Here is a 22407-nt window from a genome sequence, read left to right as displayed (position 1 = left end):
AATTACAGTAAAATTCTCAAACCATTTAACTTTTTAAAAATAATATTTAGTGCACTCACAAACATATTATTAATTTTTTTTTTTCCAGTATTCATGTAACTTTTTGAAACAAGTCCACCTCTACTCATCTAACATCAAGGGAGAAAATATCCACTCTAGCGCGTCGGTGCAGCCAACAACATTATTTCTCAGGAGTCAGGACCTTTTGGTAAGATAAATTACAATCACAGTGATATCATCATGAAAATGCCACCGCATTCCCTTTTTAATTTTCTTTGCGTCATCATACGTATCTCATCTCTCTTTTACTTGCAGCCTCCTAAATAGCAACTCTCAGAACCGCCCAAGGAACTGTCAAGTACAAGCAACTCCATCCAATTAAACATCGTTTGCTTAGGGCATTTTTTAAATATTATTTTTAATGTTAATTTAAGGAGGAATTATGGTAGCCAATCAATGATCTCTCACATGTTTACTTTTGATATTTTTTTAGCAATTAAATTCTATTTTGAATTCAAATCAACACCCTTAAAACAAATTCAAACTAAAATATTAATTTAACCATCTTTATATATTTTTTTTTAATTCTGAAACAATAGCTAATCATGATGTAATTAATTACATGATTAGAAAAACAGGACTACTTGCTTATATAATTTAACTAGTATTTATTATAAACAATGGGGATGGCTGAAATTATAGACTATGATTATCTCAATGAATGCTCAAGTCACAATGATTGCGGCTGGTTTTTAGATGAAACCAATCAAGCCGTAATAAAAGTCACAACCCCAAAACTTCGAAAAAAGTAATTAATTAAACATTTTCTTGAGCATTATCCATCAAGACTCGAAGGTAAGCAATTACTTAATTAATTGATTATCCTAATCATGAAGTCATTCGCATCCTGTCGTGGCATCTATATGTTTTCTTACACTTTATTCAGCAAAGGTCGCATGTTAATTCCGCTGTTCTGCCTTAGAAAATGCCGATGATTAGTCAGTTGATTACGTGCTTAATTATAAGCTCTTTCTGTCTAGTTGTTTAAAGGAAACGGTCGAGGTAATATCATCGTTGACATCAAGTGACGGTTGGAGCTGGTGTGTTTGAAATTCGGTAATCATTTTAAAATGTCTTTTTTAAAAAATACATTAAAATAAAATTTAAAATTTCAGCCACCGTGTTTCCAAACACATCATAGCCAACAGCCTTCAGTTTACTGGCTGTGGGTGCGGCTCTGCTGCTGCAGGTAGAACCATCAAGGTCGAAGATTAGATGCTGCGTTCCATTATTATTGGAGATGGCAAGAAATGTTGTATACCTTGACAACTTTTACAGTCAGGCATGTTATTTTTATATATATATATATAAATAAATATGTAAACTCTCAAAGTTAATCATTTTAATGCTGACGTGACAAATGATGTCACTGATGAAAAAAGTAGAAAAAAAAAACAAAGAGAAAGAGGGGACATTTCGATTTCATGGTAGTTTAGGCTAGTTGATTTTTGATTATTTCTTATATATCCTGTCAAAAAATCAAGTGGAAAAAAAAAAAAGAACAAGGGGGAGCTCTTCTAAATTCTAGTTAGATTATTTAATTATTTAATTAATTGTTTTTTATATGAAAGGTAAATAAATATTTTTAAAAGTGTTTTCTTTGTCACCAACACCACATCATCAATCACTTGTCACATTATCATTTAAATCCATGTCACACATATCACCTCAACGCTATAATAACACCAGCAACAATTATTATTATTATTATTTATAATTGCTATTGCTATTGTTATTATTATGGTCGGTAGAATGAACAAGTGATGAAAGGAAAACAGTACATGAGAATGCTACTGAAATTGTATTTCATGGAAAACTCTTTCTCCTGCACGGGGATCTCCTGGGCTGTATAATGTAAATCAATGTTGGACCTAGTCCATTTTTTTACATTAGTTTTGAGGCCCAATATTACCCACGGTGGGAGGACTCTATATGATTTCCATGGTCAACATTATGTGTTGTGTGTTATCGACCAGCCCGGCCCCAAACCTAAATTTCCTAACAATTATCCTCTGAGGTGGCAAATGGGTGGGGGCATGGGTTGGGTCAAAATGGGTGTGAATTGTGTTTTACCCATGATTCATTTATCATCTATTTATTTTTTAAATGGATAATCATACCCACTTAATTAGTTAAATCCACTCAAGTCTTACATCGATCTATTTAAATCGGTGGTTTTGTTTTTGATTAATTTGATATTCAGAGATGAAATTAAAAAAAAATTATATTAATAACTAAATTATAATTTAAAAAGTTACAAGGACTAAAAACCTTTCTAATAAGGATTGATTTGTCACAAATAAAATTCTGGGAGTAAAATAAAAAACTTTATAGGACTAAAATGAATATTCTCAAAATTTCCAGGTTTGAAGGAAGGAAAATTACAATTGAGAAAGGACAAGGGAGATATTTATGGTCCTCCCCTTACATCCTCAAGTTCTTATTCGTAATGCAAGACAAATAAAATACTCCATCATCCACTCCTCGCCCCTCTTGATAGATACACCTAACCATAGAACAGTTCAATATTTAAAGTTTGTTTTTTAAAGTAATTTTTAATTAAAAATATATTAAAATAATATATATTTTTTATTTTTAATATTAACATATTAAAATAATTCAAAAACATATAAAAATAAAAAAATAATACAGTTGAACTGCAATACCAAATATTATATTAAACCAGTTTAAAAATATATTTTCATATAAAATTTATTTTTAATATCTATATATTAAAAAAATTAATATATATATATACCAATTGCTACATTAAGCCTAAGCCATGTTTGCACAAGTGGACTGTACATGGGATAAAAAACAAGTCTTCAAGTTAAATGCTCTATGGGAAGCCTTTTGAATGAACGTCGTTTGTTGATGATTGATGGTCGTCCATTCTAGCCTTTACGATATCGTTTTCAGTCTTTGGTCTTTTAGCTCGGGCCACGGTGCATTGCACGTCCCTCTCCCTTAATTGGTTCTGAGCACCGTCCCCCACCCTTTCCCACGAAAAAAAAAAAAAGAAGCAAAAAGACTTTCTATCAATTTCTTTTTTATTGACCTGACAAAAAAATCTATACGGTGTATGACCTGGTTCAGTGACCGACGTATTAGGTGTTGTTTGGTTACTTTACATGTTATTTATTCAATTATTTTATCTTAAATGAGATCGTTTTATTTTTAAAATATTTTTAGAAGGTGATCCAATCATATCTTACTCAAGTTAATTGAGTCAACTCTGTTACAGTTTAACTTATCTCATTATTGATCGAGTTAATGTTTTAATATATAATTTTTATTTAGTTTTATTCTTAGTTATTGAATCGATTTTTTTTTATGAATATGTATAACAAACAAGATCACGTAAATTAATTTTGATATAGTTTAATTTTAAACACAGAATAATTAAATAATTAAATTAGGATTTTTCAAGATTAAATAATTATATCAAAATTTATGATAATGTAAAATTTTATTTATTACAATTTAAATATTATTTTTTCATGTACAATTTTTTTTTAATCCAAACCCGAAAACAATAAGTAAACTAACAATAAGTAAACTAGTTTAAATAAAAAAAAGGAAATAAGTCTCTTCAAGAATGACATCTCCTTAAAACTACTCCTATCAACAAATACATATAAAAATAACGATAAAAATAAAATGACAGGTAAACATTTTGAGTCCAGCGACAAATTAGTTAAGCATTAAAGAGAGGAAAAGAGGGGGCGGGTTTCTCTGACTTTTCAATCTCCCCCCCTAAAAAAGAAATCTTCCTCCTTCGCTTTCTCTCTCAGCCACTCACTTGCCACTCCACTACCGTGTTTCTTTGCCGTGTCACTGTTGTTTTTCTGTGTTCGCTGATCGTCAATCTTCACAAAGGAAGGATGTCAAATTTTTCCAATCAGATCAGAGCGTCTTCGTCTCTGATCAAACGGCTCAAACAAAGAATGACGAATCCGGCGGCCCTGATGCAGGCTACTAGACATTTCACTACATTGGAGGGCCACCGTCCTACCATTGTTCACAAACGGAGCCTTGATATTCTTCACGATCCCTGGTTCAACAAGGTATTATCATTAATAATTCAATAATTATTTTTCACTCTTCCTTCCTTTCTAATCTCAATTTCGGTAACCTTTTTTATTTTAATTTTATGAAGGGGACAGCGTTTTCTATGACAGAACGCGACCGTCTCGATCTACGGGGACTTCTCCCTCCCAATGTTATGACTTCTGAACAGCAAATTCAACGCTTCGGTATGTTTTCTTTTCTAATTTTGAGCTGATCTGAGTATTTTTATTTTATTTGAAGCAGAATATTAAGTGAATACTTCTTTTGATAAATGACAGCGGCTGACCTGAAGAGGCTTGAAGTGCAGGCAAGAGACGGACCATCTGATCCATATGCGCTGGCTAAGTGGCGGATACTTAATCGATTACATGATAGGAATGAGACTATGTACTACCAGGTGATTTACTCTTTTTTTTTCCTTCTAATTTTACATTTGAGTTATTTTAATTAAGTTTTTTGATTTTTTTTTTAAATAAAATGTTTAGGAGTGATTGGTATTTTATACACTTTTGATTTGGCACTGCTTATCGTGGATTGAATTTCTTCTGCTTTAGCTCATTTATCTGCTTCATGCTTTGGACTCTGAATTCTCAGTAGTTATGAATGTTCAATGTTTGAGTTCCATTTCATGCTCTTTGTTCCTATGTCGAAACCTGACTTCTGGCCATGTCACACCGATTACGAGTTATACCAGCAGCAGAATTTTGTGACAACGTCTGTTTTTGTGGTTGCTGGTTGATGACTAGCCATAAAACTTGTTAACAATGCTTGTTAGAGAAAAAAGAGAAAGATTTATTATAAAAGGTTGGATGTGCACATAGATGTTTTCATTTTGCTAAAACTCTGGGGGGAAATCCCTTCTGCTTATGCAAAAGTCCCCCTGCTCTTCATCTTTGTATTCTCTCTCTTTCATTGTCATTCCCCTGGCAACTGGTTTGCACACGGTGAGACATCCCATCCCAATACGATGTTAGTTGGTTGACAGCCTTGGTTTAAGAGGTGTCTGTTTGTTTGTTGAATATCAATTGGTCTTCCTCTCCATCATCCATGTAATTAGCTAGGGATTCTACTAGAAATCATCTCTCTGCTATGCTCTATCAGATACTCTAATTTTTCGTGTATTCCTTTTGCAATTCATCAGAGGATGAAGGCTGAAATATAGCTTGTACATCACACTGTTTTGGGCAGCCAATGACATTATGCACCCTAACCTCTTAGGCTTCTTTATTTTGTCCATGATATACCAGGTTATAATACTATTTCTGAATTTGACAGGTTCTAATTGCCAATATTGAGGAATATGCACCCATAGTTTATACCCCAACTGTTGGTCTTGTTTGCCAAAATTACAGTGGTTTGTTTAGAAGACCAAGGGGAATGTATTTCAGTGCTGAAGACCGTGGAGAAATGATGTCCATGGTGTATAACTGGCCAGCTGAGCAGGTATCTTGCTTTTATCAGTTATGCATTTAACAATGGACTTCTTTGTGTCTTGAATTATTATTCCATTGGGATGATGAGAGAAAGGAGGGGTAGAGCGAATATAAACAGAAAAGAAGATGGAAGGGTTGTGTTATAACCGCATGATTGTCATGCCAGGGCCATCAGGATGGCTTGATGAAGTATGCGCAGGACCTTAGACTTTAGAACATCAATTGCAGATTTTATTTACTCTTCTTTTTGTTCTCAATGACTACAGGTTGACATGATTGTTGTTACGGATGGAAGCAGGATATTGGGTCTTGGAGATCTTGGAGTTCAGGGAATTGGTATTGCTATTGGGAAGCTAGATTTGTATGTTGCTGCTGCTGGGATAAATCCTCAAAGGGTATATTCTTGTTTACATGTCTCTATTGAATAAACATTTTTTACCTGTTTGTATGATAAATGTTCCAGAAAAGCAGTAAATATGTTTCATCCATATATCATCTGTGTTCCCAATACCAAACTGATAATCTTTTGATCATGCCCGCCATCTAATAAACCGTCTTTACACCCGAGTCTGGAACATAAAATTCTTGGACATAGCTATTAAAGTATAGATGGAACTTGTATGAGATAGCAAATCTTTAACCTGAAGTTGTGCCTAATTGATGACACAAGTTTTCATCACAGCATGCAGTGTCAATTCTTCAATTTCTAGTAATTATCCATGTATCAGGAATAAATAATGTTGAAAATGTGACACAAAGCATTAACACTGTAGTTAATGTGCATTACTACCTTGTGGCATCTTAATTCATATGATGCTGTATTTAATTTCTGTAGGACCTAGTATTATATTCACCGAGATGATTTGTTTGCATTTTTTTCCTTTCCTTTCGATTTTTTTTTGAACATTTTCCTTCTCCTTGTAAATGCTTATTTTGATTGTATTTAATTTCTGTAGGACCTAATATTATAATCCTTGTTTGCATTGTAAATGCTTCTACCTTGATTACAACTTAAAATTTATGAAATTTTAGAGCAAGTGTGTCTTCTAGTTAATTGTTTATTGCTGGATTCTTTTCTTGCAGATTCATGACGTCTTCTAATGAATTCTTGATGTGTATAATTACTCCAGTCAATTTTTTGTTTAACTATTTTTAGATTCTGCCATGCTTAATTTCTTCTTTAACCTCTTACCGTAGTGAAGTAGACTATTTTTTTTATAGAACTTTACTGTTGTTTTCTTGCCTGTACTAGGTGCTTCCTGTCATGATTGATGTTGGAACTAACAATGAGAAGTTACTCAAAGATCCCTTGTGTAAGTGTCTCTCTACTTGATCATTTTGAAGATCTTTTGGGACATCACAAGAAATAGCATCTTTATTTATAATAGAGCTGTTCACCTATTGTGACATTGTCCAACGTCGTATAGTCATCACAGTTATTAGTATTTGTTAGATATGTTTAATTTGTCTCAATGACAAGGGACACTTTGTGCTATTCTTTGCCAATAGATTTGGGATTACAAGAAAACCGTCTAGATGGTGATGAGTATATTGCAGTCATTGATGAATTCATGGAGGCAGTGTTTACTCGCTGGCCACATGTGATCGTGCAGGTAGCTTCAATTTTTATGTATAGTCTAGTCAGACATTGTTAGACAACGCCCCCCCCCCCTTCTCTCTCCCTCTCTCCTATTTTTCACTATTTTTGGGAGTTACTAATGCCCTATGTTTATTCAGTTTGAAGATTTCCAAAGTAAGTGGGCATTCAAGTTGTTGCAGCGATATAGGAATACCTACAGAATGTTCAACGATGATGTCCAGGTAATTAAGTATCTGTATTTAATAACATAGCACCTTATTATTCTCCTGAAGTGTATTACAGGGGGTATTGTCAATGTACAGTCACTTTGCAACACTACTTGTTTGGCTGGTCTTTGCTAATATAGTAAGTAAATATGATTACTTTGCTGCATTGTAACCCCCAGTCTATAAGAAGGCCTTAAATAGTTATTAAGTGAGAATGTTTTAGGTTTATGGTAATTTCGTAGTAAGAAATAGATGGAATAGAATAAGCACAGGACTTGATGAAAGGCACATATGCAAAACAGAAGGAACACAACGTAGGTCCTGCATTTCAAACCAAAGAGCCTATTTTCCCTCTTCAGCCAGAAAATTGAGTTTGAAAAACCAAAGGCGTGTAGGAAATAATCATAATCCCCGAAGTTTTCATTCCCTTAATGAACAATTTGCATGACACTAGACATGGAAGTGGATTATTACCAAGGTAATTATCATATCAGTTTGTAAAAAGTTAATTTTTTAGAGTGTTTGGCAAGGAGCTTAGAAGAGAATTAAGTTAATTGTTATTTGATGTGAAGTTAAAGAAAATGTCAAAAAACGTGCATTAGTGGAGCCCGATAGTAAGATGCAAGTAAAATTGTGAAAAAATGGGTTACAAGCTTGAGGAAGAGAGAACAGGAAAAATCACACACACACACACACACACACACACACATTCTTTTCCCTCAGAATTCCTTACCATCCTGCCCCTTGCACAAGGCTTTTGGGTTTAACTGTTAATTCCCTTAAAAATCCCCCTCCCTAGAACGTAACTGAACTATGGAAAAATTATAGCGGCACACATTCCCTTCTTTTACCTTCATGACAAACCCTTATAAAGAGTGGTAATGAGGTTTTTGATTTGGGCCCCACTTGCAGTAAGATATATGTTATATGGTTGTGATGATTTTCCAATGAGTTGACTAGACTAAGCCCAGTGAAAGAACATGTCTGTTCTACCATATATAAGATTTGAGTGCTTGTTTCCTTGTCTGTATCATACTTATTCAATGCATGGATTGACCTTTTTTGACTTTATTTTGTCACCACTGCTTGAAAATTTGCCCATTAGCTTCTGTGGATTTTTTATTCTGTTGATAGAATTATCATGAGTGAATAGTTTGCAGAATTAATGAATCAAATGCTGTCTTCTATGAGTATGCAAATTTCATAGCTTCAACATTTCAATATTTAATCTGCTTGCATGATTTGATGCCACTCCATGGCACAGGGAACGGCAGGTGTTGCTATAGCTGGTCTTTTAGGAGCTGTAAGAGCACAAGGAAGGCCTATGATTGATTTTCCGAAGCAAAAGATTGTTGTTGCTGGTGCTGGAAGGTAACCTGTTTGTCCTTGTCAACACCCAAGTATAAATTCTTTGGGGTAGACTGGACATTGAATGTCCAAAGTTTTTATCACCTTAATACTTGATTTACACCCAGAAAGTCAAGATTGTTTTTTGTAGCAATCTAATTTTCAGAAGTTGCATTCCATTGATTTGTTGCGTGAAAGCATAGAATGCTCCATAAAAACTGTCTTCCTCTTCTTTGCAATGCAAAAATCAAGACAAGAAAAATGTTCTAACAAGCAGGGACCAGGAGGTGGAATTATCCTTGAATGATGGAAACTAAACTGAAAGTTGACTCAGATAGTTGTTGTGAACTTGTCATGCTCTTTGAGACTTGGTTGAAGCTGGTAATACAGTTAAAGGTTTCAGGGCAAATAAAATGACAGTGATTTAATTTGTGAAATGGCACTTGGCACTTGCGTGTATGATACAATATACTAAGGCTTGTTTGCATAATCTTTGCTCATCTGCAGTGCAGGAATAGGGGTTCTCAATGCTGCCAGGAAAACAATGGCTAGAATGCTTGGAAATAATGAATCTGCTTTTGAAAGTGCAGGAAGACAGTTCTGGGTAGTTGATGCTAAGGTGAGAATTGGTACTTGTTGGCCTTAAATTCTATATCATGTATGCATTGTATTTTTCAAACTGTATTTCCTGTTTCCTAATATTTTCATAGCTAAGAAAAACTCACACCACCCTGCTTGCCAGTTATATATTAGTGCTCAACTGCGTGGTCATAAGCTTCAAGTTTATTATTTTATATCTTTGTCCATTAGATTTGCACAATTTCTGTTTATGAAACAGCTTTCACTTCTGGCAAGGTATTGTAAAACTGCTGTGATTGACCTAGATAATCTTGTGGAGGCTCTTAGGATCTTCTTTTCTTGTTGCAGTTGTACTTTGAATTTTAAGAATGGTTGAGCTGGATCTACCTTCTTGATACTAGCTTGTCATCCATATTTCAGATGCCCTTTCCATTATAGGCATGATAATTGAACTTGTTGCTTTGTATACCCAGGGTCTTATTACAGAGGAACGTGAAAATATTGATCCGGAAGCTCTGCCATTTGCAAGGAAGGTCAAAGAAGCTAGTCGTCAAGGATTAAGGGAAGGTGCAAGTCTTGCAGAAGTGGTGTGTAAAACTCTCTCTTGATAGTTAATCTTCTATGTACAGCCATGGCTATCTGGGTGAAATCATTTAGGACAAAATCACCGTACTTTTTAAAAGATTATTGCTTTTTCATTACTGTCCTCATCTTGGTTGATCTTCCCTAACCAGGTGCGAGAAGTGAAACCTGATGTTCTTCTTGGATTATCTGCAGTTGGAGGTTTGTTCTCAAACGAGGTAGAAAACCCATCTAACCCAGTTATAATTCAAACAAAATCTTATTGTACATGATACATAGTAGGATACATGAGAATTTATCACCAATTTTTTTTACGCAATTATAAATTTTTTTGCACACATGAAGGGTTATACAAGTGATAAATTACCGCTTATGTAAACTGGATGTTGTGGATACTTGCAGGTATTAGAGGCCCTCAAAGGTTCAACTTCGACTAGACCAGCCATATTTGCTATGTCAAATCCCACAAAAAATGGTATAAAGTTTGCCCCTTTTTTTTTGTTTGTTGCCCATTGTAAGAAAGAATGCCTGGTTTTTGTGCTGTTTCTTGAATTGACCTAATGAATTTTTCTTCTTTTTGTCTTATTTTCGCTTCCCTTTTCCTCTCTGTGTTGATAGCTGAATGCACTCCTGAAGAAGCATTTTCCATTGTGGGTGACAATATTCTTTTCGCAAGTGGAAGTCCATTCCAAGATGTGGATCTTGGTATGCATTGTGGCTTAAACGTCTTAATTTGATCCTGAATAAATGTTTCTTCGAATTAATGAAGCACCAATGCTTTGTGATTTGTACTCCTGCTCGAAAGCCATCATTTGCTACATTTCAACTTGAGATGGATAGTTCTTCTTTTGACATGCCAAGAATGTCTATAGTCCATCTCTTTATTTTCTCCAAATAAGAGTTTACTTGAAATTATTAACATGATTGAAAGAGTTTTTTAAAACTTTTGTTGCTGCAGGAAATGGTCATATTGGCCACTGCAACCAGGGAAACAACATGTATCTCTTTCCAGGGTCAGTTTTCCCAATTAAACTTTTTCAAGCTAAACTAATATAGTCATGCATATTCCAATTTTCTTACCACCTATTGACGCTTCTATCCTTGCAGTATCGGACTTGGGACTCTACTTTCTGGTTCTAGGATCATCTCTGATGGCATGCTTCAGGCTGCAGCTGAATGGTATTTTTTTTACATATCCTTTCTGAAGTAGGTCGACTGAAGCATTTTCTACAATTTGTGAAATTTTTAATAGTTCATCATCCATGGACAATTCAAGAATTTATAGATATTTTGGATTAAATATGTTGGTGTTGCTTTTCCAAGAAATTTAAATAGACTACGATATAACCAGGAAAACAAATTAATAATGTACTGGTTGTGTTAAGAATCACTAAGAAAGATGCTTCATTTTACTTTTTTTTTTTTTGGCAATTATGTTTCAATATTGATTATCTAACTTCAAGTTGAAAATTACAGCCTAGCCGAATATATGGCAGAGGAAGAGGTTCTAAACGGAATCATATACCCTTCAACATCTAGGTACTTGCTTTTATCTCTTCAATTTTCTATCCAGTGGGCTGAAAAAGCTTTGCAATCTAAAGGTTGTGTGTATGTTCCTGACTTCATAGCTTCGTACATATTTGCAGAATACGAGATATAACAAAGGAAGTGGCTGCAGCTGTGGTGAAGGAAGCCATAAAAGAGGATCTTGCGGAAGGATACCGTGAAATGGATGCTAGGGAGCTCCAGAAACTCAGCCAGGTGTGTTTACTATTTGTTTGAAAACCCTTTATTATAGCATTAGCATGATACCTGAAGTTGAAGTTGCCCATCTTGTTTGCATACTTATGGATGATCTAGTTGTTAAATTAAGAGGAGTTTTTTTACCTGAACCTGTACTCTTGGGACTTGAGTCAGGTTTTTTTATTTTTTGCATGTGAATGGCACAAAAAGATCCATATCCAACTAGTTTGGGATTGAGGCTTAGTTGTGGTATCTGAAAATTGAAATGACGTGGATGCGTAATATTTGAGAACAGCATTGGTTTCTCATTGCTTATTGAATTTGTTAATTACATTGTCACCCTTATTCCCAATACCTGCAATGGAATGCGAACGATTGCTTGACATTGAAAGGTCAACTTGTCCTTGAAATGAGTGGTAGGTGTGTTGTAGTAGATGAGAAAGTCAAATATGATTAAGTTAAGCGGGTGCATTTGGGATGCTTACTTCTGTTTTCATCTTGGCTGATACAAGCAATTGAGAATTTTAGGCTAACTCATTCCACCCTAATTTGATTCTAAAGAAACAGAACCTAAATAGCATTGGAAGTTGAAACCTTTTTTCACCAGTAATTCTGATCTTTTGGTGATCTGGACAGCATGGTAGTTCCTGATTCTCATGCTTATTCATGCGAGGCCAATTCTAGACAGTTTTCAATTTGACACTCCCACCTGATTTACAGGAGGAAATTGTAGAATATGTGAAGAACAACATGTGGAGTCCGGATTACCCAACATTGGTCTATAAGAGGGATTGAAACCTGAGAAATACGCACCAAATTTGTCATCAAGCCTTGCCAGCAGGAGAAAAGTGGGGATCGAACATGTTGTCAACGATCTTTACGTTGCAGCTTGGCAAGGGCATTTTATGTTTTCCACTCCATTAAATTGTTGATTAGTTGGCTCTTATAAAGGGCTCACATTTCAGTTTTCTGTGATCTCCTCGGTGGTGTTTTGTGCTCTTTAGCTCCCTGCCTGTACAAGTAAGCCAGCTGAAATCTCTTAAAATGGATGTGAATCTGAGCTTGCTACGCGTTCCGTGTAAAACTATGCTTTAGTGGTGGCTTGTAATTATTACATGTATGCATGAGCTCAAGCAACTGTAAAATTTTTTGTTTAAATTTGTAATGCATATGATGCAGATAGTCGAATGCTTTCATCATTGAGTTGTGATTGCAGCTCAAAACTTTGAGCTGTGTGCTTGTTTATTTGTCCCGTGGCTCCTTGAAAAAGTTGTTTTCTTCCTAATTAAATATCATAAAAAACAACTGCTCGAGAACAATAAAGTCACTGCGTACATAGTAATAAAAGAAAAGGCACCGGATCATGCAAGAAAAAGTCATCTGGTGCTGTTGCGGAATCATGTCGGATATAACGGTAGAATTTGAGATTTTGTTTTTTTTAACTGAACTAGAGATTCAGATTATTACCGAAGTGAACTCTCATACCGTGTTAAAACGCGTAGTTATTTTAACTGTCTCGGTGCCTCATTTACTTTGGGTAAATTTTAAAAGTATTGAAACAATATTATTTTGAGTAAAAATTAAAAAAATAAAATAACTCGGTTAGGTCTAGTTCGGTTGATTAGGTTCACTTAGATTGATTGCAAGCCTTTACACCTGTGGTCCTCTTCGGGTTGGTTGGGTTCATTTGGTTTAATGCTAGTCTAGCTTAGACTGCTTAGTGTAAATTTAGCTCAAATTAAAAAGTCGATAACTATGGTTAAATGGATAACAAAAGATGCTTTTTTTTTCTTCGTTAAGTTCAATAAAATAAAATAAAAGAAAAGGAAAAACTCATTTGATGCAGAGGCTCAATTTGGGTCGTGGTTATTAGCAGTTGCCACGGTGTAATTCAATTAAATAGTGGTATGTGATGTAAAAGTTTCTTAATCAATTTAAAGTTTGACCTAATCAAGAGTTGATACGATTAAAGTGTCGAGAACATTCCAAAGTGTGGAATATAAAAATGAGCTTTCTTAATATTTATTTTTTTGGGGCGGAAACAACAATGGGCCCTATAAATGCCTGTTTGTATACATAATGTATTTTTAAAATTAATTTTATTTGAAAATATATTTATATGATTTTTTATTTATTTTTAATACCTGCACATTAAAATTATTAAAAAAAATTTTAAAAAAATTAATTAAATATTTTTTTAAGCTAAACACAATTTTAAAAATTAAATTATACATTTGCAGGTTCAGCCCATCAAACTAGAATAGAATCAATAGACCGGACCGTGGATGCTTAGAATTTAAGTCTTCTAAGTTTAAGGAATAAAATGAGTTTGCTTCTATGTATTATATTATTTTGAATATGAATAATCAATTAAGTTCCAAGAACTATGTTTGATAGTTAAGAAAAATTATTTTATTTTCCAGTGTTTTTAATTAGAGCTATAGAGTCATCATCAAATTAAAATAGGAGTAATTTTGGAAATCGTTTGAAGAAAAAATTCAATGTGCACTGACGTATAAATTGATTTGAAATTTAGCATCTTCGTTTTCTTTTAAAAATTGAATGACAAGATAAAAAAACATTAGATGAAAACTGAACATAATCTCAAAGTATAAAAATTCACAGTTATAAGACTATGAACACAGTTCATAGGATCGGATGATTTAATTAAAGTTAATCTAATTTTTAAAAAATCACTAAAATAATAATTTCAAATAAAAAACTAGGTTTTTTCACTTATTCAAACATAAAACGAGTATTGTAAAAGTCCGTTTGCTAATACGGTTTAACATGTTTTTTAAGTTACTTATCACCTAATTTTTTTTATAATTTTAATGTGCTGATATTAAAAATAAAAAAATTAAAAAAATATCATTCTAATAAATTTTTAATTAAAAAATATTTTTATCAAAATAACTTATAACTCAAGTATTAAAAATCAATAAATATTTTTTAAAAATTAATTTAATATTTTTTTAAAACCAAAAATATTTAAACAAAACATCTAAAAATAAAAACAAAAACGATACCAAACACCATCTAACGTGAAAAATAGCTTCATAATTTATTCTCAAATAATAAATAAATGAATAAATAATTAAAAATCTCAGCAAAAATGAGTGGATGTTTACAAGGAAAACGGCTTTATTTCTGCAATTATGTAAAAAAAAGTGGTCCACAACTTTGGCAACGTTCAAAATTCAAAAAAACTCGAACGCGTGACAGTAAAATCATAAAAGCCAAGCCAAGGGATCCAAGTAGCCACCAGAAAAAGAGTCAAGTCACCGGCATACACACTGACATTTCTAACAAAACAGGCACCTCAAAGCCAAACGTTTCTGAATTCGTTGAAACTTCTCTGAACTTGTTCTAGAAAAACAAAAATTTGAGCTTATTTTAGGGTTTTTTTTTGAAAATTTTCAAAGATGACAACCATGGAGAGCTTGATAGGGTTAGTAAATAGAATCCAGAGAGCTTGTACAGTTCTCGGAGACTACGGTGGCGTTGATAACGCTTTCTCTTCCCTTTGGGAAGCTCTTCCATCTGTTGCCGTCGTTGGTGGACAGGTAACAAGGCCCTCTTTCTTTTCTTTTGTTTTCTTTTCAACTAAAGACAGAGTTTGAAACTTCTTCTAGCTAGAAAGATATCTGAGAGAATTTTTGGGAGATTTTTCAGGGATAAAAATAAAATATTTATAAAATTTTGATTTGATTTTGGATGTCGAGAGCAGAGTTCAGGAAAATCTTCAGTCTTGGAAAGCATTGTCGGTCGAGACTTTCTTCCCAGAGGATCAGGTTTGTGCCTTTTATTTTTATGATTTTTTTTTTTGGTGTAAAAGATGTTTGATCATGGGTTATTTATTTATTTATTTGATGAATCTTAATTGCAGGGATTGTGACAAGGAGGCCTCTGGTACTGCAGCTGCATAAGACTGAAGATGGGTCACAAGAATATGCTGAATTTCTTCATCTCCCGAAAAGACGATTCAGTGATTTTGGTATTTTTTAAGTCCTATTATTGCTTGAATTCTACTTATTTTCTTGTCAATTTGATAAAATTGTTGCTGATTTTTTTTAATGTGCAGCTGTGGTGCGAAAAGAAATTCAGGATGAAACTGATAGAATCACTGGGAAAACCAAACAAATTTCTCCAGTTCCTATCCATCTCAGCATCTATTCTCCAAATGGCGCGTGATTAATTTATTTTCAATTTTATTTGATCTTGAACACGTGGATTAGTTGTCAACTGTGCTGTTTTCTTAAGTTGTCTGTCTTGCACCAATGTTATGCTCAAGATCTGAACTTATGTTTACTTGGTCTGCTTTGTTTTGCAGTTGTCAACTTAACCCTGATCGATTTACCTGGTTTAACAAAAGTTGCTGTTGGTATGTTTTTGCTTTAATCGGTGATCTTGTATTCATGTTTGCACATGTTTTGGTTTTATCTATTAGTGTTGAATGGTAACAAATATTTTAATCTTCAGAGGGACAGCCTGAAAGTATTGTTCAGGACATCGAGACTATGGTCCGCACTTATGTTGAGAAGGTAATGATGCCTTGCATTTCATTTTTAAACTGGGAAATGATGGTCATTTGGGCGAGTTTTGTTGTGTTTCAACACAATATGCTTAAATTGTCTTGATATTTTAAACGTGGCCGCATCATTCTAGCTTGTCTTCTATATTACATGTTTTATATCTGTAGTCTTTTATGTCCCAAGGGACTGGTGGAACTTTCAAAAGTAGGATGCATCCATAACATTTTGACATTTCGTGCTGGAATTTAAGCGTTAAATGAAATGGCCTGGTTCAAAAATGTGTGTCGAACATGTGCCTGAGCGGTTCAACACTTTACTTTTGATTCTGCAATGAATTGCATAGATGCGTGATAGAGATAAGAAATGCACAATGTTTCTTGTATCCAAATGAGATCTTTCCTTGTGCATGTTTTTATGTTCTAACCGATCAAACTAAACATGTTGATGAAATGGCCTGGTTCGAAAATGTGTGTTGAACAGGTGCCTGAGAAGTTTAAGACTTCTGTTCTGTAATGAATTGCATAGATGTGTGATAGAGATAAGAAATGCACAATGTTTCTTGTATCCAAATGATATCTTTCCTTGTGCATGTTTTATGTTCTAACCGATCAAACTAAATGTTTGCAGCCGAATTGTATTATACTTGCTATATCTCCAGCCAATCAAGATATAGCAACTTCAGATGCTATCAAGCTTGCTAGGGAAGTGGATCCCTCAGGTATTTTATCGCATATAGCTGAGTGCCTGAGCTATAATTTACTGGAAACATTTTGTTACTTGGTTTAGGGTTCCCTTACCTATTCTTGTTCATCACTTTGCCCAGGTGAACGGACCTTTGGGGTGCTGACTAAGTTGGATTTGATGGACAAAGGGACCAACGCCTTAGATGTAACCCGTCCTCTCTCTCTCTCTCTCACACACGCACAACTCGGGCACATACATGCCCTTGCTCACACCCTCAAACACACACCTTCCTTGTAATTTCTATATCAAAATCCAATGAAATTGCTCATTTCATAATTAAGAATTAAAAATATTTTTTCTGTTTGTACTTAAGGTTATTGAAGGAAGATCTTATCGGCTGCAGCATCCTTGGGTTGGAATTGTGAACCGATCCCAAGCTGACATTAATAAGAATGTTGACATGATTGTGGCAAGGCGCAAGGAGCGCGAGTATTTTGCAACTAGTCCTGATTATGGGCATTTAGCCAATAAAATGGGTTCAGAATATCTGGCAAAACTTCTCTCAAAGGTTTGATATTCCACATGCTGTATTGACTCCAGGATTTCTTTTTTCCAAAACATAAAGAAATAAATTAAAATCATGGCATCATTTTAATGGTATGACCTTGGTTTCAGCACTTGGAGTCTGCAATTAGGGCTCGCATACCAAGTATCACATCGTTGATTAACAAAACCATTGATGAGCTTGAATCAGAGATGGACCATCTGGGTAGACCTATTGCTGTTGATGCTGGGGTGAGTAGCCTATCTCTTCCCTAGTCATTCCTGGCCAACCCTCTTTTTATTCCTCGTGTATGGCTGATGTTTTGTGCTTTAGGCTCAATTATACACCATATTGGAACTTTGCCGTGCATTTGACAAGGTTTTCAAGGAGCATCTGGATGGAGGGTAATCATTTTCTACTCTTTTACCTATACTCTAAAAATATAACCTTTGATTTGGAAAGTTCTAACCCAACCCCTCCCCCCAAAAGACGATATCTATCTATTGAAATTGTACATTATTGAATTTATTTCCTTTTCCCAACTTTATATTAAAAGAATTTGAATTCCCAATTATTTCAAGTTGGAGGAGTGCAACATTGGAAATTACAATGTTCCCAGTAATTCATGATAACCATTCCCTGAAAGGAGGTTGTTGCCTGACCTTTTATGTCACTAGTTTTCATGATATTTATATACTTTAAGAAAAGTCCTTTCTGTGAGTGATTCAGTTTCTTCTGATTTCTAAACCCTAATGAACTAGTTGGGATCAGAAAGATTTGCACTTGCCTACTCCTGTTTGAGCCCCGGTAATTGAATTCTTTTGTGGATGAACCACTGTGCACTCTGCTTTACATGTATGTATGGCTATAAATTTTCCAAACTAACAAGACTAAAGACATAATTTTTTTTTACATCAATTAGAATAAAATTTCTCAGTCCCTTCACATCTTTAGAAGAATTGGTTAATTTCTCTCCCTTGGTACAATGATGTAGTGTTAAGTGTTCTAACGAGACCTTCGGATTTTTTATTCTAGGCGACCTGGAGGTGACCGGATTTATGGAGTTTTTGATAATCAACTCCCTGCTGCTTTGAGGAAGCTGCCATTTGATCGACATCTCTCTCTGCAGAATGTGAGGAGGGTGGTCTCAGAGGCAGATGGTTATCAGCCGCATTTGATTGCTCCAGAGCAAGGATACCGTCGTCTAATTGAGAGCGCACTGAATTATTTTAGGGGGCCAGCCGAAGCCTCTGCAGATGCTGTGGGTAGTCTAACTTTCTGTATTTACCTTCTGTTAGGTTTACATTAAATTTCTTCAAATGTATCTGGAAGTGATAAAATCTTTCATGGAGATTTCACCAGTTCCTTTAGCTGATGTGGAAATTGTTATTTAGGTCCACTTTGTCTTAAAAGAGCTTGTCAGAAAGTCAATTGCAGAAACTCAGGTATAATTTTCATTTTTTCCTATCTTTGGCTTTTTTTTAATTAAAATTATCAAGTACCAATGTTGCATTGATCAGCAAGAGCATTAATCTTCAATATGAAACAGGAATTGAGGCGTTTTCCTTCCCTGCAAGCTGAATTGGCTGCTGCTGCTAATGAAGCGTTGGAGAGATTCCGAGAGGATAGTAAGAAGACAGTTCTTCGATTAGTGGATATGGAATCTTCATACTTGACTGTGGATTTCTTTCGAAGGCTTCCACAGGAAGTGGAAAATAAAGGAGGAAATCCAGCTACTCCAGCTAATCTAGCTTCCTCAACCGTGGACCGATATTCAGAGATGCACTTCAGGAGGATTGGGTCAAATGTGTCCTCTTATGTTGGTATGGTGTCTGAGACACTTAGGAACACAATTCCCAAGGCCGTGGTGCATTGCCAAGTTAAAGAAGCCAAACAATCCTTGCTAAATTACTTCTACACACAAATTGGGAAGAAAGAGGTACTCGTATCCCTGTATTTTTGTATGAATCTTAGGCTTCTAAATTCATGCATTCATGTTAGATTCATGGCTGCTTAGATTTTGTATTTTGGCCACTGGCAATTTCATTACTTGGCCCAAGCACGTGATTGCTTTCTTTGACAGCCACAAATTTTCACACGCTTTTCAGGGTAAGCAGCTTTCACAGTTGTTAGATGAAGACCCTGCATTGATGGAAAGAAGACAACAGTGTGCAAAACGGCTTGAATTATACAAGGCAGCGAGGGATGAGGTTGATTCTGTATCGTGGGCTCGATAGAGAGTGGATTTATATATGAAATAGCTTGTACTATAGTCACTTAAACTGACGATCCAGACTCATGGCGGGTGAAATTCGTTTTCTGGTTGCTTATATTGTTTTTCACCCATGTTTAGATTCTTTATAGTGTTGGTGGGGTTGGGATGAACTTCGGTTATGCTTGGTGGTTGTAGTAGATACATGTGATGGTTTTACATCTGGAAACTTGTAGGCTTCCTGGTGTAATGTATTATTTGATTGCTTAATTTTTTTTTGTGTTCTCTCATCGTCACCTTGCTTTACCAGCCACTCAGCTTGATCTCCCTGGGTTTCATTGTTTGTGTTTAATAGAGTTTCACAAGCCAGTCTTTTGTGTTACGTTATTTGATCATTTCATTTGAAACACAATGGAGCAAAAATCCAATATGCTATAGCTCTACTTTCATTAGGTCAAGGTGTTATGCAGCCAATGCAGCCATACATAACTAGCTCCTGGGGTTACATAATGCTTCGCCCCTTGATTTATTACACGAGTCGCGTTGTATCACTGTTTCTATTTGGTGGTTGTGGTTGCCTCTGCCTTTATCTCCATTTCTTCTAATTCTGTCCACAGCTTTGGGTCGTCAAAATCCGCAATAACAAAAACAGCTCCAGCTTCTATCAATAACTGCTCAGGGTTCCTTGTACCTAAACCCACTACTGGCATCCCAGCACCCATCCCTGCTTTTATCCCTGAAACAGAGTCCTGGCAAAGCAAAATTTACAACAGAGGGGGAACATGATATCAAATATTCTTCCAACAAGTGTCTTATGCACAGCACACAGCAAGCCCGCAGATATAGGTAAAGAGACAAACCTCGAACACAAAGGCATGCTTATGAGAAATGTCAAGTTCTTGGAGGGCTTTCAGATAGGGGTCAGGAAATGGTTTTACGCGGTCACATTCACTCGCAAGAACAAGAATTTCAAAGAAATCTGACAGGCCTAACATGGATATTAAAAGCTCAGCATTTGATCTTGGAGCATTAGTAACAGCAGCTCTTCTCAAACCGCGATCCTCAATCCATTTGCACAACTTTTGCAAGCCCTTCATAGGCTGTAATTGTTCCGATGCCAATCTGTACATAAATTTCAATCAATTCAAGTCCCACTTGAGGCAAGGAAAGAGAACTTTTGAACTCGTAATAATAGAAAAGAAGATTATACTATAAAGTTACCTTCGAAACAATGCTTCTTTATCTTCCAAGAACTGGCGGGATCTTTGGATTTCCCAATCAGGAAGTAGGATTTCGCGTAGTTCTTCATTATGCTTACCACTAATATTTTTGATGAAGAATTCCTCGGTGATGGGAGTTCCTCCATTGAAACCTATCTGTGTGGTGAGGGAATGGAACACCATTGACCCCGTTTTAAGTCATCCTGCTAAATTTTCTTTTGCAGAACACATAAATGAGAATATTATAAATCAAAAGAAGGAAAATGACTAACTTCTTGAAGCATGTCGCGAAAAGCATAAAAATGGAGAGGATCTGAGTCACACAATGTTCCATCAATGTCGAAAAGTATTGCTTCCAAAGGAGCAACAGAGGCCAGAGAACTTCCACCGCTATCATAATACGAGGCAATGAAAAACATTAGGCCAGAAAAATGCTGGGAGACAGTGAAGTAAGAGAAAGACAGAAAAAAACCTGTGGATTGGTCGAGCATTCGATGAAATGGATGACATGCGGGGAAAATCTTTGAAGCGGTTTGGTTGGTACATTGTAGTTTTGTGGAGATGGGCAGAAACGAGGGTGTGGTGGTGGTGGTGGTGGTGAGGAGGAGGAGGAGGAAGCTGAATGGAAGCAAAGGATATCATGCTTGAGCAGTAGTATGTCTGGTTTTGCTAGGAATGAGAGATAGGAAACAAAATCAGAGAGGAAGTTTCAGAGCGAGTGAGATATGCGAATCATTGAATGGTTTGGTCTGATTCTTTACATGCTTTGGTTGGTTGTAATGTCCGTACATGTCCATTTTACAGTTGTCAAAATCAGTTCGGCTTATCATGTTGACTATGGTTAAGTTTTTAATTAAATTAATTAGGATATTAATTTCGTTCAAAACCTAATTTAGTTCATTCTGATTAAGAACTGATTGGTCAAAAGGTTGATTTTAGAATAAAACATAAAAATAAATTATTTTTATTAACACTTAAACCTCTATCCTCCTTTATAAATTTGAAAAGTTCTTAAAACCTACACATGTAATATGATTTAGTTTTATTATATATTATTTTTAATTGATTAACTAGGTTAATCCACTTATTCAATGAAAAAAAAAGAGAAGAAGAAAAGAAAAAAGTCTGGACTCATTCATTGGGTCTGGAAGCAGACTATAAAGCCCAATTCCAGCAAACTCAGCCCAAAGAAGAGAAGATGCTGGGCCACTAGCATCGAAAAGGTGGACTTAGAGTATGATTGCCATCAGGATGGGAAGGAAGATGGTGTAACTGGTGTTCATAAATCCTGAAGAGAAGGGACGAAGAACATAAAACCCCCCAAAAATGGTTTGTTTGCATCTCTTGATTTCAAAAAAGAGTGAACATGAGTGGGGCTTTTTCTCTCTCGAAGCTATTGCAGATTTCTTCAACCAACATTCTTCTCAAAACCTCTAATCTTTTCAAATGTAACCTTCTCTCTCTCTTCTTCTGAGATGGCTTGAATTTTGGATAATCAAGAACTAAAGATTGGATTCTGAGTTGAATTTGGTGTGATTGCTTGCTTTCGTAAGAGCCCTTTTAATTTTTTTTCTTTTTGCATCTGGATGAC

The 22407-nt window shown here is 35.2% G+C and overlaps 3 protein-coding genes across 3 annotated transcripts; 2 read left to right on the top strand and 1 right to left on the bottom strand.

Moving 5' to 3' along the window:
- Positions 1-3739: 3739 nt before the first annotated feature.
- Positions 3740-12820, top strand: LOC18105029 (NAD-dependent malic enzyme 62 kDa isoform, mitochondrial). Its single transcript, XM_006375034.3, has 19 exons — positions 3740-4127; positions 4220-4316; positions 4410-4528; positions 5407-5574; positions 5831-5959; positions 6817-6877; positions 7074-7177; positions 7302-7385; positions 8635-8741; positions 9225-9336; positions 9770-9883; positions 10031-10096; positions 10281-10353; positions 10497-10583; positions 10837-10891; positions 10986-11057; positions 11355-11417; positions 11525-11639; positions 12342-12820. Exons 1-19 carry the CDS (start codon positions 3945-3947, stop codon positions 12414-12416), a joined length of 1884 nt encoding a protein of 627 aa, XP_006375096.1. The 5' UTR covers positions 3740-3944; the 3' UTR covers positions 12417-12820.
- Positions 12821-14823: 2003 nt separating this feature from the next.
- Positions 14824-19866, top strand: LOC18105028 (phragmoplastin DRP1E). Its single transcript, XM_006375032.3, has 15 exons — positions 14824-15187; positions 15352-15415; positions 15511-15618; positions 15706-15807; positions 15955-16005; positions 16104-16165; positions 16784-16874; positions 16980-17044; positions 17214-17408; positions 17516-17635; positions 17718-17788; positions 18420-18645; positions 18779-18829; positions 18934-19323; positions 19493-19866. Exons 1-15 carry the CDS (start codon positions 15047-15049, stop codon positions 19619-19621), a joined length of 1866 nt encoding a protein of 621 aa, XP_006375094.1. The 5' UTR covers positions 14824-15046; the 3' UTR covers positions 19622-19866.
- A 148-nt stretch (positions 19867-20014) lies between these two features.
- On the bottom strand, positions 20015-21569 carry LOC18105027 (haloacid dehalogenase-like hydrolase domain-containing protein Sgpp). The gene is made up of 5 exons (XM_006375031.3): positions 21289-21569; positions 21089-21206; positions 20818-20972; positions 20457-20718; positions 20015-20345 (listed from the first exon to the last, which is right to left on the bottom strand). The coding sequence occupies exons 1-5, from the start codon at positions 21456-21458 to the stop codon at positions 20154-20156; spliced, it is 897 nt and encodes a 298-aa protein (XP_006375093.1). The 5' UTR covers positions 21459-21569; the 3' UTR covers positions 20015-20153.
- Positions 21570-22407: the final 838 nt, after the last annotated feature.

The sequence above is a fragment of the Populus trichocarpa genome, chromosome 14, assembly GCF_000002775.5.
Source record: "Populus trichocarpa isolate Nisqually-1 chromosome 14, P.trichocarpa_v4.1, whole genome shotgun sequence".
NCBI classification, from domain to species: Eukaryota; Viridiplantae; Streptophyta; class Magnoliopsida; order Malpighiales; family Salicaceae; genus Populus; species Populus trichocarpa.
This window is presented reverse-complemented; position numbering and strand designations above follow the sequence as displayed.